The sequence below is a fragment of the Lactuca virosa genome, chromosome 2 (genome assembly GCF_052849685.1).
Source record: "Lactuca virosa cultivar CGN04683 chromosome 2, Lactuca_virosa_CGN04683_v6, whole genome shotgun sequence".
Classification (NCBI taxonomy): domain Eukaryota; kingdom Viridiplantae; phylum Streptophyta; class Magnoliopsida; order Asterales; family Asteraceae; genus Lactuca; species Lactuca virosa.
The window spans coordinates 205541381-205559188 of NC_136427.1; the positions used below are offsets into that span (position 1 = coordinate 205541381).

Here is a 17808-nt window from a genome sequence, read left to right on the forward strand (position 1 = left end):
AGACGGTTGCCAAAACACCTCACGAGGTGTGGACTGGAAAAGTTCCCAATCTAGACCACATCAAGATTTGGGGTTGCGAGGCTTTCGTGAGACGCGAGACTCATGATAAGCTCGAACCCCGAAGCGAAAGGTGTATTTTCATCGGCTACCCACAGAAATCCTTTGGTTACATCTTCTACAGACCCAGTGATAATGTGGTCTTTGTAGTAAGAAGAAGATTCTTTCGAGAGAGAGAATTCATGAGCCAAGGAGACAGTGGGAGGCAAATTGACCTTGAGGAAATTCAAGAGTCAAGTGGTGAAGGAACCTCAAACCCTAGCCCTCAACCTGAGGAGGAAACTCCTGTTGAGCCGACTGAAGAATCTATACCTCTGAGGCGTTCCACCAGAGTTAGGAATGCACCTAAGCATTATTATGGTTTTCATATTACTATAGAAGGTGAGACACTTATCAGTGATAACACACTGGTAAATTTGGATGAGCCTAACAGCTACACGGAAGCCATGGCAGGCCCTGAGGATGCTAAATGGAAAGAGGCTATGGATAGCGAGATACAGTCCATGTATGACAATCAAGTTTGGAACTTGGTTGACAATGTACCTGATCATAAGATAGTTGGGTGCAAATGGATCTTCAAGAAGAAGACTGACATGGATGGTAATGTACACACTTATAAGGCACGACTGGTTGCAAAGGGTTATTCTCAAACTCCGGGAGTTGATTATGATGAGACCTTTTCACCAGTGGCCAAGATTAAGTCTATTAGGGTTCTGTTAGCCATTGCTGCATTTCATGATTATGAAATATGGCAAATGGATGTCAAAACCGCTTTCCTTAATGGAAACTTGGCTGAAGATGTTTACATGGTTCAGCCAGAGGGTTTTGTCAGTACAGAGTACCCCAGTAGAGTGTGTAAGCTCGAGAAATCCATTTATGGATTAAAACAAGCACCTCGCAGATGGAATCTTTGCTTTGATGAGAAAGTCAAAGAATTTGGCTTTTCAAGGAGTGAAGATGAATCTTGTGTCTATATCAAGGCTAGTGGGAGTATAGTCAGCTTTTTGGTACTATATGTGGATGACATACTACTCATAGGAAATGACATCCCAACCCTGCAGGAAGTAAAGTCCTGGCTTGGGAAGTGTTTCGCTATGAAGGACCTTGGAGAAGCTGCCTATATCCTAGGGATAAGGATTTTGAGAAACAGGAGTAAAAGACTAATTGGACTTAGTCAAAGCACCTATGTGGACAAAGTGTTGAAAAGGTTCAACATGCATAACTCCAAGAAAGGAGAGTTACCCATCCAGAGTAACGTCAGATTGAGTAAGACACAAAGCCCTAGTACTGAGGCTGAGATAGCAGAAATGAGTCGAATACCTTATGCTTCAGCTGTAGGATCGATCATGTATGCTATGACGTGTACTCGACCTGATGTAGCCTTTGCTTTGAGCATGGTTAGCAGGTATCAGGGGAACCCTGGAAAGGCACAATGGACTGCGGTAAAGAATATCCTCAAGTACCTACGGAGGACTAAGGACTGGGTCCTTACCCTCGGTGGCAGTGAGGACTTGAGAGTTGTAGGGTACAGTGATGCTAGCTTTCAGACTGACAGGGATAATTTCCGCTCTCAGTCGGGGTGGGTCTTTACTCTAAACGGAGGGGCAATTACTTGGAAAAGTTCCAAGCAGGAGACAGTGGCTGATTCCACTTGTGAATCAGAGTATATACCAGCAAGCGAGGCAGCAAAGGAGGCTATATGGCTAAAGAACTTCACCGGAGACCTTGGAGTTGTACCAGCTATAAAGGAGCCAATGGAGATTTTCTGTGAAAGCAATAGTGCGGTTGCCTTAGCCAAGGAACCAAGAGATCATGGGAGATCCAGACACATTGACAGAAAATATCACTTCATCAGACATCGAATAGAAGAAGGAATCCTCGTGGCAAAGAGGGTATCATCGGATGAGAACCCAGCAGATCCCCTCACGAAGGGACTGACTCGGGCTAAGCATCTCCAGCATGCTCGGAGCATAGGGCTGAAGGATGATATTAGTTTTAGTAGTTAGATAATCTTGAAATTTGTAAAATGTAATTGACATTTGATGATAAATAAAAGCTGTTATTTATGAGTAAAGTGTTGCTATCTCTTGTCAATCGTTTACTATTATTTCTTTTTGCATGTTTTGACTTCCAGAATAATTATGTTATGGTTTATATCATATTATTCAAACTCTCCACAGTCGGTCATATGTTGGAAGTAGATATGAATCAAGACTGTCATGGGTTGGCTTGTAGAGGTCTAAGATGTTAGACAAAGCGGGGCTACAACACTCATGAGTGCTCATAAGTTCTGAGTATTGGATTCAACCCACGCTCACTTGTATCATTTCATGGAATTTATCTCGAGTGATCGTGAGACGGTAATATCATATAAGTCTTCAAACCTAGAGATATGATTTGTTGCCTATGAGTTGGTTATGCATTGATTGCACGAAAACGCATTGGTAACTCGATGTTATAAACCGTGCTTTTGTGTGTAATTCAACAAGTAGTAGAGCAAACATATGAGTCGAAGTTTATCTGTTCCTTCTAGAATTAGAAGCGATATCTGGGCCCCTCGATGATTTTGTTTTGACCTATGTACCGGGCCCGGTCAGAACTAAATTGATGTGTTCGGTTAAGTTCTATGTCAAACAAATCGGAAATCGGGAAACAAATACTGGACAATAAGCAAGACCATGTTCCATGTATTTGTCCGGCTGATATCTAGAACAGAGGATTATATGATCACTTATCTAAAATGGTGCTTCATAGTTCAACAGAGTTTTAAGAGCTACGATTGCTGATCGGTTCCTGAAGTCATACTTGCAACTATAGTTATTAGACTTATCCAAGTAGGAGACTGTTGGAGATAGTGTCTAAGTCCATAACTATATTTGGTATGTACTTGACCCGACCCGGCATGGTCCATTTGGGTTGCACTTCACCCGAACAATTTACGGATAATCTTTTGAGAATAGTATAAGTTATGATTTAATATATTATAAGTTCTAATATATTAATATAAAATCATATTATTTAATTAGTGTTGATCTATAATTAATTTAGAATTAATTTAGAGATCAAAAGTATGACTAATTAAATATGGGCTCTTGTATTTATATAGTGTGGGCTAATGCTTATTTGGAATGGGCTAGGCTTGCATGGAAAGTTCATGGATACTCCATGGAGCTTTAACCCATGGATCTCATGGAAATGAAAAGACATGGGTATTAGGGTTTACATGGATGCAACCCTAATCCACCACACTATATAAAGGAGACTTTGGTTCTTGAAATAACACTAGTTGATGTGTGTAAACCAAGAGTGCCGATTTCAAGAAGTTTGTGACTATTCTCTCAAGTTTCCAAATTTGTGGTGATTTGTGACTTCCATTTGAGGCATCCACATTATTGGTGCTAGGCTCTCAAACTCCAAGCAATCAACTACTACTACAAGGTAGGTAATTCTACTAGTTTTATTTGATTCAAGTATCCCATGCCATGCTAGTTAGGATAAGAACCTTGGAAAAATAATTATTTGCATGTATCTTAGTCAAACATAGATCCAAGGTTTCTAGGGTTGCATGTACACCATAGGAGTGTTAGAATGCTCAAAACCCATCAAGAGCTACCTGAGGAGCTTAGCCAAATTCATAGCACGTTCCATGTTTCGCAGTTGCAAAAGTGTATTATGGATCAGGGGGCAGTAGTATTGCTGGATGATATACAAGTCGATGAGCGCCTGAATTACGTGGAGAGGCCTGTAGCCATCTTGGAAAGGAAGAAGAAGATTTTGCGGAACAAAGAAATACCTTTGGTAAAAGTGTAGTGGGAGCATCGGAGAGGATCCGAGTGGACGTGGGAGCCGGAGGCAGAAATGCGGGAGCATTACCGGATGTTGTTTATTCCAGCAGACTTCGAGGGCGAAGTCTAGTTCAAGTGGGGGAGAATTGTAACGCCCTGATTCTCAGGTATTGTTTAAATAAGAATTTAATTGGTTTCAAGGCCTACTCGACGAGTTGGTTGCCCTACTCGTCGAGTAGCAACGGGCTTGGTACGCGTGTTTAGTGGCCTACTCGCCGAGTCCATAAAGGGACTCGACGAGTAGGAGCTGGCAGAGGAAACCCTAAATCCCGGGGTTTTGCACCCTATTTAAGGAAACATAAGCCTCCTTTGGCCTCTTTGCAGTCCTTTGAGAGCCCTGAAAACCCTAATTCGTGTGGTGCTTCATTCTTGTGTGTCTAAAGCTTTGGGGAGGAGATCTTTGGAGAGGAAGAGCTTGGAGAACAAAAGGCTAGGAGCAAGGAAGTGTGGGAAATCAGAAATCTACCTCAGATAGCATCATTTGGAGGTATCAAGTCGTCACCTTTTTTCCTTTTTCTTTCTAGACCTCTTTTGGTTGAGATCTAGGGTTTTTATGGGTTGGTTGAGATGGTAATGTGGGATATGAGCTAGATCTGAAGTTGTAACTTCAGGTCTGTACCCTTCTTGAGTTCTAGAGTCATAAAGCTCCGAATTTGGTCATGTATGAAGTCTCTTTGAGTATGAAACTCCCATTGTGAGCTTGGATTTGACACTAAGAGCCCTTGTAGCTATGCATGCACGTAAAGTTTGCAACTTTACGTGAAAAGCATGCCTTAGAAGCTTGGATTTGTAGTTTGGAGCCGCTGCATGGCTTAAATGAGTCTATATGGCAAAAAGGACTGAAGGGACTCGGCGATTCGCATGGTCGGCTCGGCGAGTCACATGAAGATAGGCATGAACTCGGCGAGTTGGAAGAACAACTCGGGTAGTCCGATGAAGATTGTCGTAGACTCGACGAGTGTATGAACAACTCGGCAAGTTGGATGAGGTTGCCCCAAATTATATATGCACGGGTAACTGTCGAGTTGCAAGAAGGAAGCTCGACGAGTGGCCTTAGGGTTTCGATCGTAAACCAAAGGAACTCGACGAGTCACTCAGGTGACTCGGCGAGTGGGTTAGTACTTCAAGGAACTCGGCGAGTAGTCGGGGGTACTCGGCGAGTCAAGGTCAACATGGACTGTTGACCTTGACTGATGACTTTGACTTTAACCAGGGTTTGATTAGATGGCTTATGGGGTACCCTGAAGGGTTGGGAACTTATGGGTATGATTATTCTATGGTAATAGGTGGTGGAGTTTGTGGCAGTGATCCGAGGGTTGAAGTTTATCTACCGAGTCGACATCTGCAAGGTGAGTTATCCTCACTATATCGATAGGGTCTAAGGCACCAAGGTCGGCCCTTTAGTTGTTATCGTTATGGTATGCTACATGTGAATATGATCTGTTAGATCAGAATCAGGATAGACAGTATGTTATGCTCTTATGATCCGTAGGGATTGATATGTTAGTGACCTGCTAGGTCAGTGCTCTAGTTATGAGAGATTGCTATGTTTGGTAATCCGTGAGATAGATATGTTCGATGTTTGTATATGCTAGTAAATGTTAGTTATGCGCACATGGTTATTTGCTTGTTGCTTGGGTTGAGGCGGTCCTGCTTTGTGCTGAAGGCCAACACACCCTATGAGCGGTCCGGGAAGACTGTAGGCCCACGTGGCGGTCCAGTCATGCCGAAGGCTCGGTATAGATTCAGTTGGACTTTAGGCCCTGTAGGGCGATCCAGTCAGGCCGATGGCCCAGTATGCATGTTGATTGATTGATTATTACGGATATGGTATTATCAGTGTGGTATTGGTATTTTGGGGGTAGCTCACTAAGCCCTCGGGCTTACAGTTTTCAGTTTATTGTTTCAGGTACTTCAGGAGTTCATGGCAAGGCAAAGGCGTAACCGTACCGCTCCTCATCCTTATGATCTGGCTTTTGGGACACTCTAATTGAATAATGAATTGAAAACATTTTTGTAAACAATACTATTGGGTTTTATTTATGCTTGAAAAGTTTAAATTTGGCGTAAAATTTTGGATGTTACACCCTGAGTGATATGATTTCTGGATTCAAGAGCGAGGGATCGACTTGGAGCACCTTGGGAAGATGGAACCAGATCAGGTGCATATATTAGAGGGTCCCGGAAAGAGACCCAGGAGTTCAAGTCAGCTTTTGAGGGGCCAGCAGGGCCGGATTCAGTGCGGTATTTGCGGAAAACTGCATGAGAGTTTTTGTTTCAAGGGTTTTAGTAAGTGTATCTCTGGGTTGTTTCCCCGCTTGTGTTTGGGTTATACCCTCGAACATTGTCATATGCCATTTGCATACCGTAAGTTACGGGGTGATTAGTGAAAAGTCTTTTCCCTCCTTGTTGGTTCGGAAGGGTGCGACTGATCTTTAGGAGTTGTGTGGTCTTTGGGGGTTGGGTCGTAATAGAACACTAGCACGGGTAAGCAGTAGGTTGTCAACAGTATGGGTATTAAAGAGTAAAAAGGATTGGGCATCCTTCAAATCTCATGTATTGCGAAGACTTAGTTGAATCTAAGTGGGGGAGAATCGCACAAGTATTTAGGACAGGGGCAGGTATGAGACCGGGATGAGTTTCTCATCCCCGTCGAGGGAAAATGGCGGCCCAAGTGGCTATTTGGTTTGAGAGTTGTGCGAATTTGGAGTCCGGTAAGACTCCCCGTCATGTGAATCACGTCTTCTTGGGGGCTTGATAGCAGAATTTGGGGAAGCAGGTTGGGGCTCCAGTCATGGATTGAGTCCAGTTCGGGTGTTCGGTCGAGTGAGTGCTCGACTTTGTACGCGTTTCGAATCGATATATTAGAGGTAAGGCATTTGGTTGCATTGTGCTAGGATGAAAGTGTTGTAAGACTACGGGGGATCTGTAGCATTCACTAATGGTCAGTTGGGGTGAGAGTGTTGTAAGACTACGGGAGAGCCGTAGCATTCACTAATGGTCAGTTGAGGTGAAAGTGTTGTATGACTACGAGGGAGCCATAGCATTAACTAGTAGTCAGATAGTATGGAAAGTGTTGGAAGACTGCGGGGGAGCCGTAGCATTCACAAGCGGCCAGATAGTGTGGGAGGTGCAGAAAGACTGTAGGGTAGCCGTGGCATTCACGGACTTGTTCAGATGACTTAGGCCAGGGTGGGCCAGTTCGCAAGGTTTTGAGTAGGTAACAACATAATTGGAATCAGGGAACGATAGGTCTAAGGAGACCGGGTCTGATGTAAACAGTTATTCTGGTAGCAATCACCTTTTGCGTCGGATTCAGTGGCGACAGGTTGTCAGCCTATCATGATCGGATGGATCAAATGGGTTGAAGGAGCCATGGGTGGCTGTATAGATAGTGCAGTTACCATTGGACGATGTATCCTTCGGAGGTCGCACGGGACTGCTACGTGTGATTTTGGTCCAACAATCGGTTATGTGTCCGATGATTCGAGTAGTTGACAGATAAGGTGAGATTGGAGAGGTCTCGGCTGCTTTCGAAAAGCAGCAAGTGGTAGCCAGAAGAGTCGAAATGAGTTCAGTGACTTGGGATCCGTGTGTGGAGTTGCCTGTCATTCAGGGCATACACTAAGTTGTTTGCAGTTGGATTAAATAATCTCAGAGTGGTTGATCTGACCCTGTTGCGCAGCTCTCGTCTGAGTCTAACCATTACAGGGGTGGGTCTCCTATCGAAGGATTATCTGAGCCTACTGACAAGTGTAGTGATCTGCAGGGATAGTTAGTCAGTGATTATGTTCCTAACAGGAAATCCCTAATATCAGAGGTCGAGTAGTCAGTTTGGACATTTATGGGATGGATTCAGCTTGGGTTCAGTAGGGGCGTCTGTTAGGGAGACAGACCATCTCGAGACTTCAGGTCTCAGATTGAGTAAACGGAATTATGTTGCAAGGAATTCGTTTCATCTTCTGGTTTTAGAACCCTGCGGGGTTGGTCTTAGTTGCCTTGGAAAGGCTGGGTATGCTTGTAGTTGTAGCCGTGTTGCTTAAGTTATTTGGCTTGTCAGGAGTGGTAAGGAATGATTTCGAGGACGAATTCTAATTTAAGTGTGGGAGAGTTGTAACATCTTGTTTATTAAATAAATAAATAGATAAAATTGATGAACGAATAGTCGCCCAAAAACCAATAATATTTAACGGAGAGTGGTTTCGGGGAGCCAAATGAAACATTTTAGAATTTCGGGGGTCAAAGTGTAATTTCAGGATGTATTTTGTAAAGATTTTTAAAAGTTAGGGAGTGTTTGGTAAGTATTGGACTGGATTTGAAAGAGATTTCAAAAGTCAGGGGCTAAATCGTAAATTTCGGATTCACTTTCTAAAGATTTTCGAGGGCAAGGGCTAAAGTGTAAGTTTTGGAGTTAAATTGAAAACAAAATTATGAGGAGGGGCTGAAGTTGGATATTTGGATCGAATTTTGGAGGAACATGGGATATACCCTGTAACCTCTTTACCCTACTGTTACATTGCCAAACCCTAGAGTACCCTTTAACAGCCGTCATCACCACGAGAAGTCTCTTAGGCCGCCGCTACCAGTCAAGTTCGAACCGCATTCGTCCGTCGCCTGCCGCCTCATTGATGAACGCCGCCACAACAACCTTCGCTGCCGGAGACGTCACAGGCAACCGGAGAACCACCGAGGATCGTGGATACGTCGTGTTTGTTGCTGCACGAGTCACGAATTATCGAGAAGTTGCTGGTAAAACGAAGAGAACTCGTCACCACCACCTGCTCCCGTCGTTCCGCCGCCTGCTCTCGCCGCTCCGCCACTGTTAGCCACCATCTCAGGTGGTTGTGGGCTTACGGGTGCGTTTGGATTGATATTTGGAGTACCTTTGGTGTTGTATTGGCCGAAGATCATCATTACCACCACCGTGAGGTGGTGGCTGCCACCATGTGCCACCTCCGGCCACCACTGGGGTGGCTGTGTGTGTGTTTGTATTAGTGTGTGTGTGTTATTCGGGTTTTTGGTTTGTAATATTGTAACCGATGCGAAAATAATAAACGAAACTTGTAACCACCACCGTGATGTGGTGGCCGCCGCCGTGAGCCGCCATTGACCACCAATACCCGAGGTGGTAGTGGGTGGTGCCCGGTTAATGAAACCCTAGTGGGCCTAATGAAGCCCTAATTGATCTAAGGACTTAGTTTTGGGCCTAGAGGGCTATGATTGGGTTAGAAACCCTAATTAGGTTTAGAAAACCCTAATTTTGGGATTATTGGTTTGGACTGATCGGGACCCGCATTTTGGACCATTGGAGTAAAGTTATGACTTAAGCCCGATTTCATTGTATGTTTGGACTCAATGGATTAAGTCCTTAATGGATTAAGTCCTTAATGGGTTAGGTAGGAACACTTAACCATAATCGTCATTTTATGTGAAAACCCCTAATTGGGTTTGGATGCTTGTTGGGCCATTTATTGGACTAAGCTGATGTGGGCCTTGGTGGGCCAATTGGGAACATATTTATGGACTAATGGAAATTATTGGGCTTCAGGATAATACCAATTGGAGAGGCTTGGGCCCAATTTGGAAAATTAGGCCAGGAGAATGCCATAATTGGGCCTTGAGGATTATTAGCTATTGGGCCATCAGAATGCCAATTGTTTGGACTAGAATAATTGGTTCGTCCTTAAAATAAGTCCATGTAGAGGTTTGGGCCTAATTTGGAAAATTGGGCCATATGTTGGGCCTTGGTTGACTATTGGGCTTTTAGGCCTTCAGGGTGTGAGTTTGGGCCTTGGTTTTGAACCAAGCTAGGTTAGGGGTAAAATGGTCCATTTACCCCAAGTGTAGATTATGGTTGTGTATTGGAACCCAATTATTAATTGGGTGTCGTTTTGATGATTGACAGTTCGGGAACCTGTCAACCAGCAGCTAGAGTTTATCCGCGGGACTTCAGCAGTGCGAGGTGAGTCTCCTCACCATACCAATGGGTCTCAGGCACCAAGGCCGGCCCATTTTGTGATATGTGATATGTTAATTGATTATGTGTTATGTTAGTATGACATTGCATGGAAGACCTCGGGGGGTTCCCGAGGCAGTAGACTGAGACCATGTGGGGGTTCCCATGGCAATTAGTTATATATGTTATATAGTATGCTAGCTATTATGTGATATGTGGTATGCTAGATATTTCTGTGTTGCTTGCATGGAAGACCTCGGGGGGTTCCCGGGGCAGTTGGATATAAGACCATGTGGGGGTTCCCATGGCATTCCAGGCTAAGACCATGTGGGGGTTCCCATGGCAGTGAGCTAAGACCATGTGGGGGTTCCCATGGCTTTCCTGGTTAAGACCATGCGGGGGTTCCCATGATAGTGGGATTAGACCAAGTGGGGGTTCCAGTGGCACCCGGTGTAAGACCGTGGAGGGTTTTCATGGCTTCCCTATATGTTTATATGCATGGCTTGTGTAGTTGATATGATTTATGTGAATATGTGAATAAAACCTTGGAGGGTTTCCATGGCATCTTCATATGTGTATATGCATGCTTATGCGATTGTTATGGTTTATGTAGCTGTTATAGTTGATATAGATTATGTGGTTATGTGGATTGTGTGGGGTGTGCTCTGGGGAACTCACTAAGCTTCGTGCTTACGGTTTACAGTTTTGGTTTCAGGTATCATTGATTTGGAAAGGAAGGGCTCGGATTGATCGCAGTGCACACACATATGATTTCCGCAATGAATGATTTTAGGATGAACTCTGATAAATGTTTTACTTAATGATGATTTGAAATGTTTGAAATAAATGGTATCAATGTTTTAACTATATTAAAAATGAAATTTTTTCCCTTGATTTTTGGGTCGTTACACATTCTTAATATATGGTTTTTTCTAAAAAAATAAATAAATAAGCATGACACCAGTCTTAGAAATACTCTCCTTGCAACTAATAAACAAAATTCCTCTTAAGTTAAATGGAATATAGAATTTAGTTGGGGAAAAAAATCTGAATTATTAAAAGATGATATTAAAAGAAAAAATTAATAAATTCACATGTCATTGTTTTATATACATGTGATTTTTTTTATATAAATAGGAAGATAAATAGAAATAGAATATGTATAAGAAGATAAATAAGAATAAAATATAAAAGGATATTTAATTTTTTTTTTTTTTGAAAATCTATTTGTATATCAAAGTAGAAAACATTTGTCATATGTAGACGTTTTGTTTTGTTCTTTTTTTTACCTTACATAATTTATTTATTTATTTTTTATTATTTTTTTTTTTTTATTTTTTTTTTTATTATTATTTTTTTTCTGCAAAGAATGTTTAGAACGATTATAAGCATATGGCGATTTTGCTATTCTAAACATGAATTTTCTTTTAGGTTCTTATAAATATATTGTTTCAAGTTCTAACTTGACGCTATAAATATCCAAAATAAGTAATCAACAAGAAACACAGACCACAAATGAAGAAGATAATGCAATAATTCACAACCAACATTGAAAACCAACACCATGCTACACATCTATATATATATATATATATATATATATATATATATATATATATATATATATATATATATATATATATATATATATATAGCCCTGATCTCCTTCTCCCCGGGCGACACTATTACGGCCTCCATCACCACCGTCGTCACCTTTATACACCTACGAGAAGAATGTTTCCCATGGCATCTTCATGAAAAACAAAACAATAATACTACGTATTCTTTGTTTTTTCATCTCCAAATTAATCGCGTTTTGTGTGACAACTTTTATTACAAATCCTTGCAAATACAACATAAACCACAAAGAACATGAAGGACTAAGTGGCTAATTTGGTCATATCTCGGGTAGATCTATTGTATTTCATGTGGCTCTTGACGAGCTGACCAGCTGCAATTGCCGACATCAAAGACAATTCACCAGCAAGAACTGAGCCAGCTACTATGGTGGCTAACACCCTTGAGTTCGACCCTGGTTCTTCTTTGCTTGCACCTTTCACTCCCAATAGATTCAAGCATGCTGCCTGTGATGCCAACTGTGTCCCTCCTCCAACTGTCCCAACCTGAAATTTTCATTACAATTAGGGACATTCATAAGCTCACACACACTCGTATATAAAGTGCATGCATGCATGCATGCAGCATGCAAATGTATACCTCAATGGAAGGCATGGTGACAGAGACATGAAGGTCTTTGCCATCGTTAATGGCTTCCATCATAGTGATGCAGTGAGAACTCTCCACATTCTGAGCTGGGTCTTGACCGGTGGCTATATATATAGCCGAAACTATATTGCTAGCATGCGCATTGAACCCACCGAGTGCACCAGCCATGGCGGATCCTGTCAGATTCTTGACCATGTTCAACTCAACCAAACTAGCCACGCTCGTTTTCAGCACCTTCTTCACCACTTCTTCATTGATCACAGCCTCACAAACCACCGACTTGCCACGCCCTTCTATCCAGTTCACGGCTGCTGGTTTCTTGTCGGAGCAATAGTTTCCTATATATAGATATGCCAAATTTAGTAATTTATACATAAATATATATGGAGACATGAACACATATTGAAAGGAAATTTGAATACCAGAAATTCCCATAACGTCCATGTCGGGATAATCGGTCTGAAGGTAATCAAGAACATTTTGGACACCCTTTGAGACCATGTTCATCCCCATGGCATCACCAGTGACGCAGCAAAACCTAATATATAAGTTCTTGCCAGCAATCGCACATTTGATGCTTTGTAGTTTGCCGAATCTGCTAGATCTGTAAACAAGATGATGAAATTTTATTTTCTTTGTTTGTATTAGCAAGTTAAAATCTTATAAATAAGTTAGAGAAAAATATCCATTTGTAATTGGTAACTGATAAATATTTAGCAATTATTCTAGGTTTTGACTAACTCATCATTTTTTTTCCTTTTTTGTGAAAAGAGACAACGTGTGATCACTTATTACTTACATGTTTTCCTTCATAAAAAATGATGAACGTGAATTATTCGTTTATGTATATGCATGAATAATTTGACTAAATAGGAATATTTAAATATTCGTAAAGTATATTGGATTTACTTTAAGAATAAAATAATACAATAATATGGATACAAGATAATTAAAGTACTGCAAATTGACTTGCCAGAGTCAAGAAAACGCCACAGAGTACTAATGCTCACCTACTGTCCCACCAACCCCTACTTTTACACTCCACTCTTTATAGAATTTCTCAGTTTCTTATTATTTCAAGAAACAATAAATAAAACATATGATATGATTATGATTAACACTTTAAAATATAAGATATTAACTAAAATAACCACACTTTAAGTTAATATTAAAGAAAACAATCCTAATATTTTTTTTTCTTAAATGTAACTGACGTTTTCGAAAATGATCATTCCAAATGTACTGTTTCTGATAAAAAGAAATATACATTAACAAATTTGAAATCCGATTAACAGTTTTAAAACCAAAATCTAAAAAAAATATAGCAAATAGGAAGTATATAGCATATACCATACAATGACTTGAAATTAATATTTTATTGAAAAACGATGATATTATATTTTTCAGATATTAGTAAGAAGAGTTTTTTGAAGAAAAAGGTTTATGCATATGAAAAAAAATACATATTATATATAATTCTAAAAACAAATTCCAAATTACCCATTTAAAACATTACTATGGTGAGTTCAATGAGACAGTTAAATGAAGTGGCAAGTCTATGTATCATTCAATGAATGAAACTCTACATATCATTGTGAGATGTCACATTCACATTCAATGGATTTGAAGTTTAATGGTCATTGAACTCTTCAATGAGATGAATTCTTCAATGAGAAAAAGAAAAGTTTTTAATTTTTAAATATTTACTATAAATTACATTTTGTAACATTATATTTAACTTTGTTTGTAGAGTTTAATGCATTATAGAAAAAAAAAATAATAGAATTATATGGATTGTAGAATGTGGCAATCCGTTGAACTCTATGTAAGCTCAATGCATTATAGATACCCTTATAACAAATTGGTTATTTTTTTCGAAACACAAAAAACTTGATTATTTCTGTTATACTAATCATTTATAATTGTTGTTTAATCAATATCCCTTAAATTATTATCTATTAATACAGAATTAGGAAAACATGGTTTAATAAGCTTTCTTGCGTGCATTTACTATAAATAATTATGTTTATAAGTTAAACTTGTCTAAATAGTCAATTATATCACTATTCTTAAAAACACAAATCATCGAAACCTTTAAATGGAGATCATATATATAGTTAAAATAATATTAAGAATAACGTTGATATCGATCAAAATAAACGTCATCGATATCTTAAAACGATCATATGATTAGAATTGAGGAGTAATACTAATATCTTTCTTTCTCTTAGAAAGCAAACCAATACATATATAGATCAGTAAGGTAATCGTAAAGGAGAGAATGAATACTGACTTGTTAAATACGACAGCAAGAGTGTCGAAGTTCTCCGGATCCTCCAAGAAAAGCTTCAACTCCGCCGCCCTCTTGGCACTGCCGAACCTAACCACCGGCGCTCTGGTCATCCCGTCTCTCAGCAACATACAAGTGGCACCACCCGACACATAGATAGCTTTGCATCCTCTGTTGGTGCTAGCCACCAAACACCCCTCCGTCGTCGCCATTGGCACAGAAAACTCTGCTCCATTCAGCAGCAATGGCCCTGCAATCCCCACCGGAATCTGAATATACCCCACCGGCATCTCGCAACACTGTCCTAATATGGACTCGTAATCAAACCCTTCAAGTGGCATCCCAGCTAAGGATTTTCCGGTGATCCTTTCAAGAGCTTCCCGCCGTACCACCGCCGCACGCTTGCAGTCACCCAAATTTGACTCAAGAGCGTAGGAAGGGATGGAACCCGCCACCACCTTCTTTATAATCTCCTCGTTCTCCTCCGAGTTGTACTCAAATGTCGGCGGTGGTTTCTTCCTCTCCACCTCCGTTTCCGTCGTGGGATTGGTTGGCGAAATGTGTGGAATCAACGCCTGCCCACATGGCTTCACAGGCTTATCTTCCTCCATGTTATCATCTTCGATTATCCATGATGCCGGAGAAGGGCGGAGAATGGATTTTATGAAGTCGAAACCGAAGAAGCCGAGGAGGTAGATGAAGGAGGCGAGGAGGGAGACTAAAGCAGCCATCTCCGAGAAGGTGACGACATGGAGAGGAGTTGAGGTTCTAATCTTCTCGCGCCAACGTTGAAGGAGGAAGTACATGACAGAGAAAAACATGGTGAAAAAAAGGCCATTTGTGAGGTAAAGTGGGAGTGGGAGGACGTCGGAAGCTTTTGCTTGGTCATTGTGCTTGAGGAATTCGCCGGAATCTTGCTGTTTTAAGGATCGTTGGAGGTGTCGCTTGACTGGACGCAGGCGAACGTCCATTTTTGCGGTGAAAAAGGCAAGGACGCAAGGTGCTACAGCAGAAAATGGTTCGATCGAGTAGAGATGGTGTGAGAGGAGAAGGAAAAGCATAGAAGGCTTACTTATAGAGAAGGAAGAGTAGCGCCAGTGTACATCAACGACTCGTGTACCACGTGTAACCATTGGAACTATTACTTTTTTCTCTAAAATTTCAATAAAAATATAAATTAATGATTAAACGTTATAAATATTGTTGCATAAAATATATATATAATTAAGAGAAAAGTTATATAAAAATAATTATAGCTAAAGTTCATTTTATTCTACCAAAACATATATAATTTTTTAAAAAGAAAAAACTAGCACTATTTTTATTTTTATTTTCAAAAAATATCAAAATATTAAGTCAGTTTCCCAATTTTTCGTTGGGCACAATGCAAAATTTTATAGCACAATGTGAAATGGTTAAAACGATATCATCTTGCCATTTGGTTAGGGCACATTGAAATGAGAATTTCGAAGAGTTCCCTGCAAAATGCAATAGAAGGCATGAAATGATAAAAAAGATACTATATATTGTTTTGTCATTTTGTAGTATACTGTAAAATCTTCCAAAAACACTGCAAAATGAAGGATAACCATATGGGATTTTTGCCATTTTTAATTATTTTTTTTTTTTTTTGAAAACTTTTGGCCATTTAATTTTAAATTAACATATAATATTGTTTTTTGGTACTACTATATATGGTTGTTTGTAAAAATAGTTATTTCCCACGACACTACAAAATAGAGATGCCCTTGTGCTTTTATCTACTTTTTTTTTTTTCTTTTTTTTTGAAAAATCTTATACATATAAGTGCGGATTGGTGTGTTTTTACATGCATAAAACGATAGGCTTAGTTTTTTCTAACAGTTCAATTTTACAGTTTTTCATACAGTACAGTTTCTGTTTTTTTATCGCAAGTAGTCACTTGTATAGTTTTATTTGGAATAGTGCATTTTTGTAAACCGATTAAATAGTTATAGTCCACAAACACCAAAGTCACAAATAGTCCAATATTATTATTAATAGCCCATTCTAGCTCACAAACACAAATAGCCCAATTTTACATGGACCAATCTAATATGCTAGGTAGGTACTAGACCAGATCTTTATAGGGGCTTGAATTCGATCAACAAAAAAATTATTTTGATGCTACGAATATTGAAAGAAGAGATTGGAAAGATATATAAGCCAAAAGTTTAGCTTCAACTAACCAAAAAGAAATCTTAAGGCTTGAGGTGGGGTGCGATAACATATATGGTTTACCAGGGTGGATTTGAGGAACACCGTCTCCATCCTACGGTTTGAGTTGTGGTTTAGATGCATGTGGCTTGTTTAGGTGCGCTTCCTTTCTCCTTTGAACCCTTGGAACCATTTAACTTTGTTGTCTCTCCTCTATTACATGTCTTTCTTTTTATACTTCTTTTGCTTTTCTTTATATATATAGAAATATAGTTTAAATAAATTTGACTTCTTTTCTTTACCTATATAGAAATATAGATAAAATAAATTTGACTGATAATTAGTTATGATACATATACACAAAACTTTATGATTATTTTTATATTTGTATTCTTACAATTAGAAAAATAACATCCTAGTTTAATTAAATCGAATTGCCTAATATAAACTATTAGTAATAGTTGAAATAATATATATATATATATATATATATATATATATATATATATATATATATATATTATAAATTGACATAATAATGAATCTTTTTTAATATATATACTATGATTTTTTTATTGAAATTAAGTATGATGAAACCCAACTGAGAATACATATTAGTTATCATCGTACAACGAATGAGAAGACAAACGGGCAACAAGTTGTGTCGCTAAGCCTTTGTGTATGGCAAAGTCAATTCTCTTGAAGACTACATCCATAGATCTAGGGGATATAACATTGCTATGCATGATCTGTTGTACTCTACTAAGAAGCTCCACTACATCCGGCGCAAGGAAACCAAACGTATCAAATGCAAATTGTATGAACACGTGTTGATTTTCCATGTACGATTTCTCATGTTTGGTGACCTTGTATGTGGCAGCTTTTAATGCAGTTTGTCCCGCCGTGAAACCCCCGACTCTCAAACCTACGAGAGGGGATACCCCTGTAAGGTACACACATGCATGTTTCCCTCCAACTCATCCACACATACTATGATTTCATGTTAGTTTGTTAATATGAGTAATTTTTTTTTTAAAAAGCTTTTAGGTTTTTAATTCCATCTTATGTATTTTTAAGTTTTTAGATTTTTTTATCTCATGTTATGTTTTTTCTTATTTAAGTTTTTATGTTTTTTGGAGGTATGTATTTTTAATTTAGAATAATGAAATTGAAGTTTTTTGTTTAAAATGTTGAAAAATAAATAAATATATGTTGTAGTCACCACTCTTTTTGTGTGTCAAAGAAACCAAACTTTTATG

At 39.4% G+C, this 17808-nt stretch overlaps 1 protein-coding gene across 1 annotated transcript; it reads right to left on the reverse strand.

The window, feature by feature from the left end:
• Window positions 1-11613: 11613 nt before the first annotated feature.
• On the reverse strand, window positions 11614-15429 carry LOC145160066 (3-hydroxy-3-methylglutaryl coenzyme A reductase 2-A-like). Its single transcript, XM_079079138.1, has 4 exons — window positions 14378-15429; window positions 12507-12688; window positions 12076-12422; window positions 11614-11981 (listed from the first exon to the last, which is right to left on the reverse strand). Exons 1-4 carry the CDS (start codon window positions 15343-15345, stop codon window positions 11739-11741), a joined length of 1740 nt encoding a protein of 579 aa, XP_078935264.1. The 5' UTR covers window positions 15346-15429; the 3' UTR covers window positions 11614-11738.
• Between the last annotated feature and the right edge of the window lie 2379 nt (window positions 15430-17808).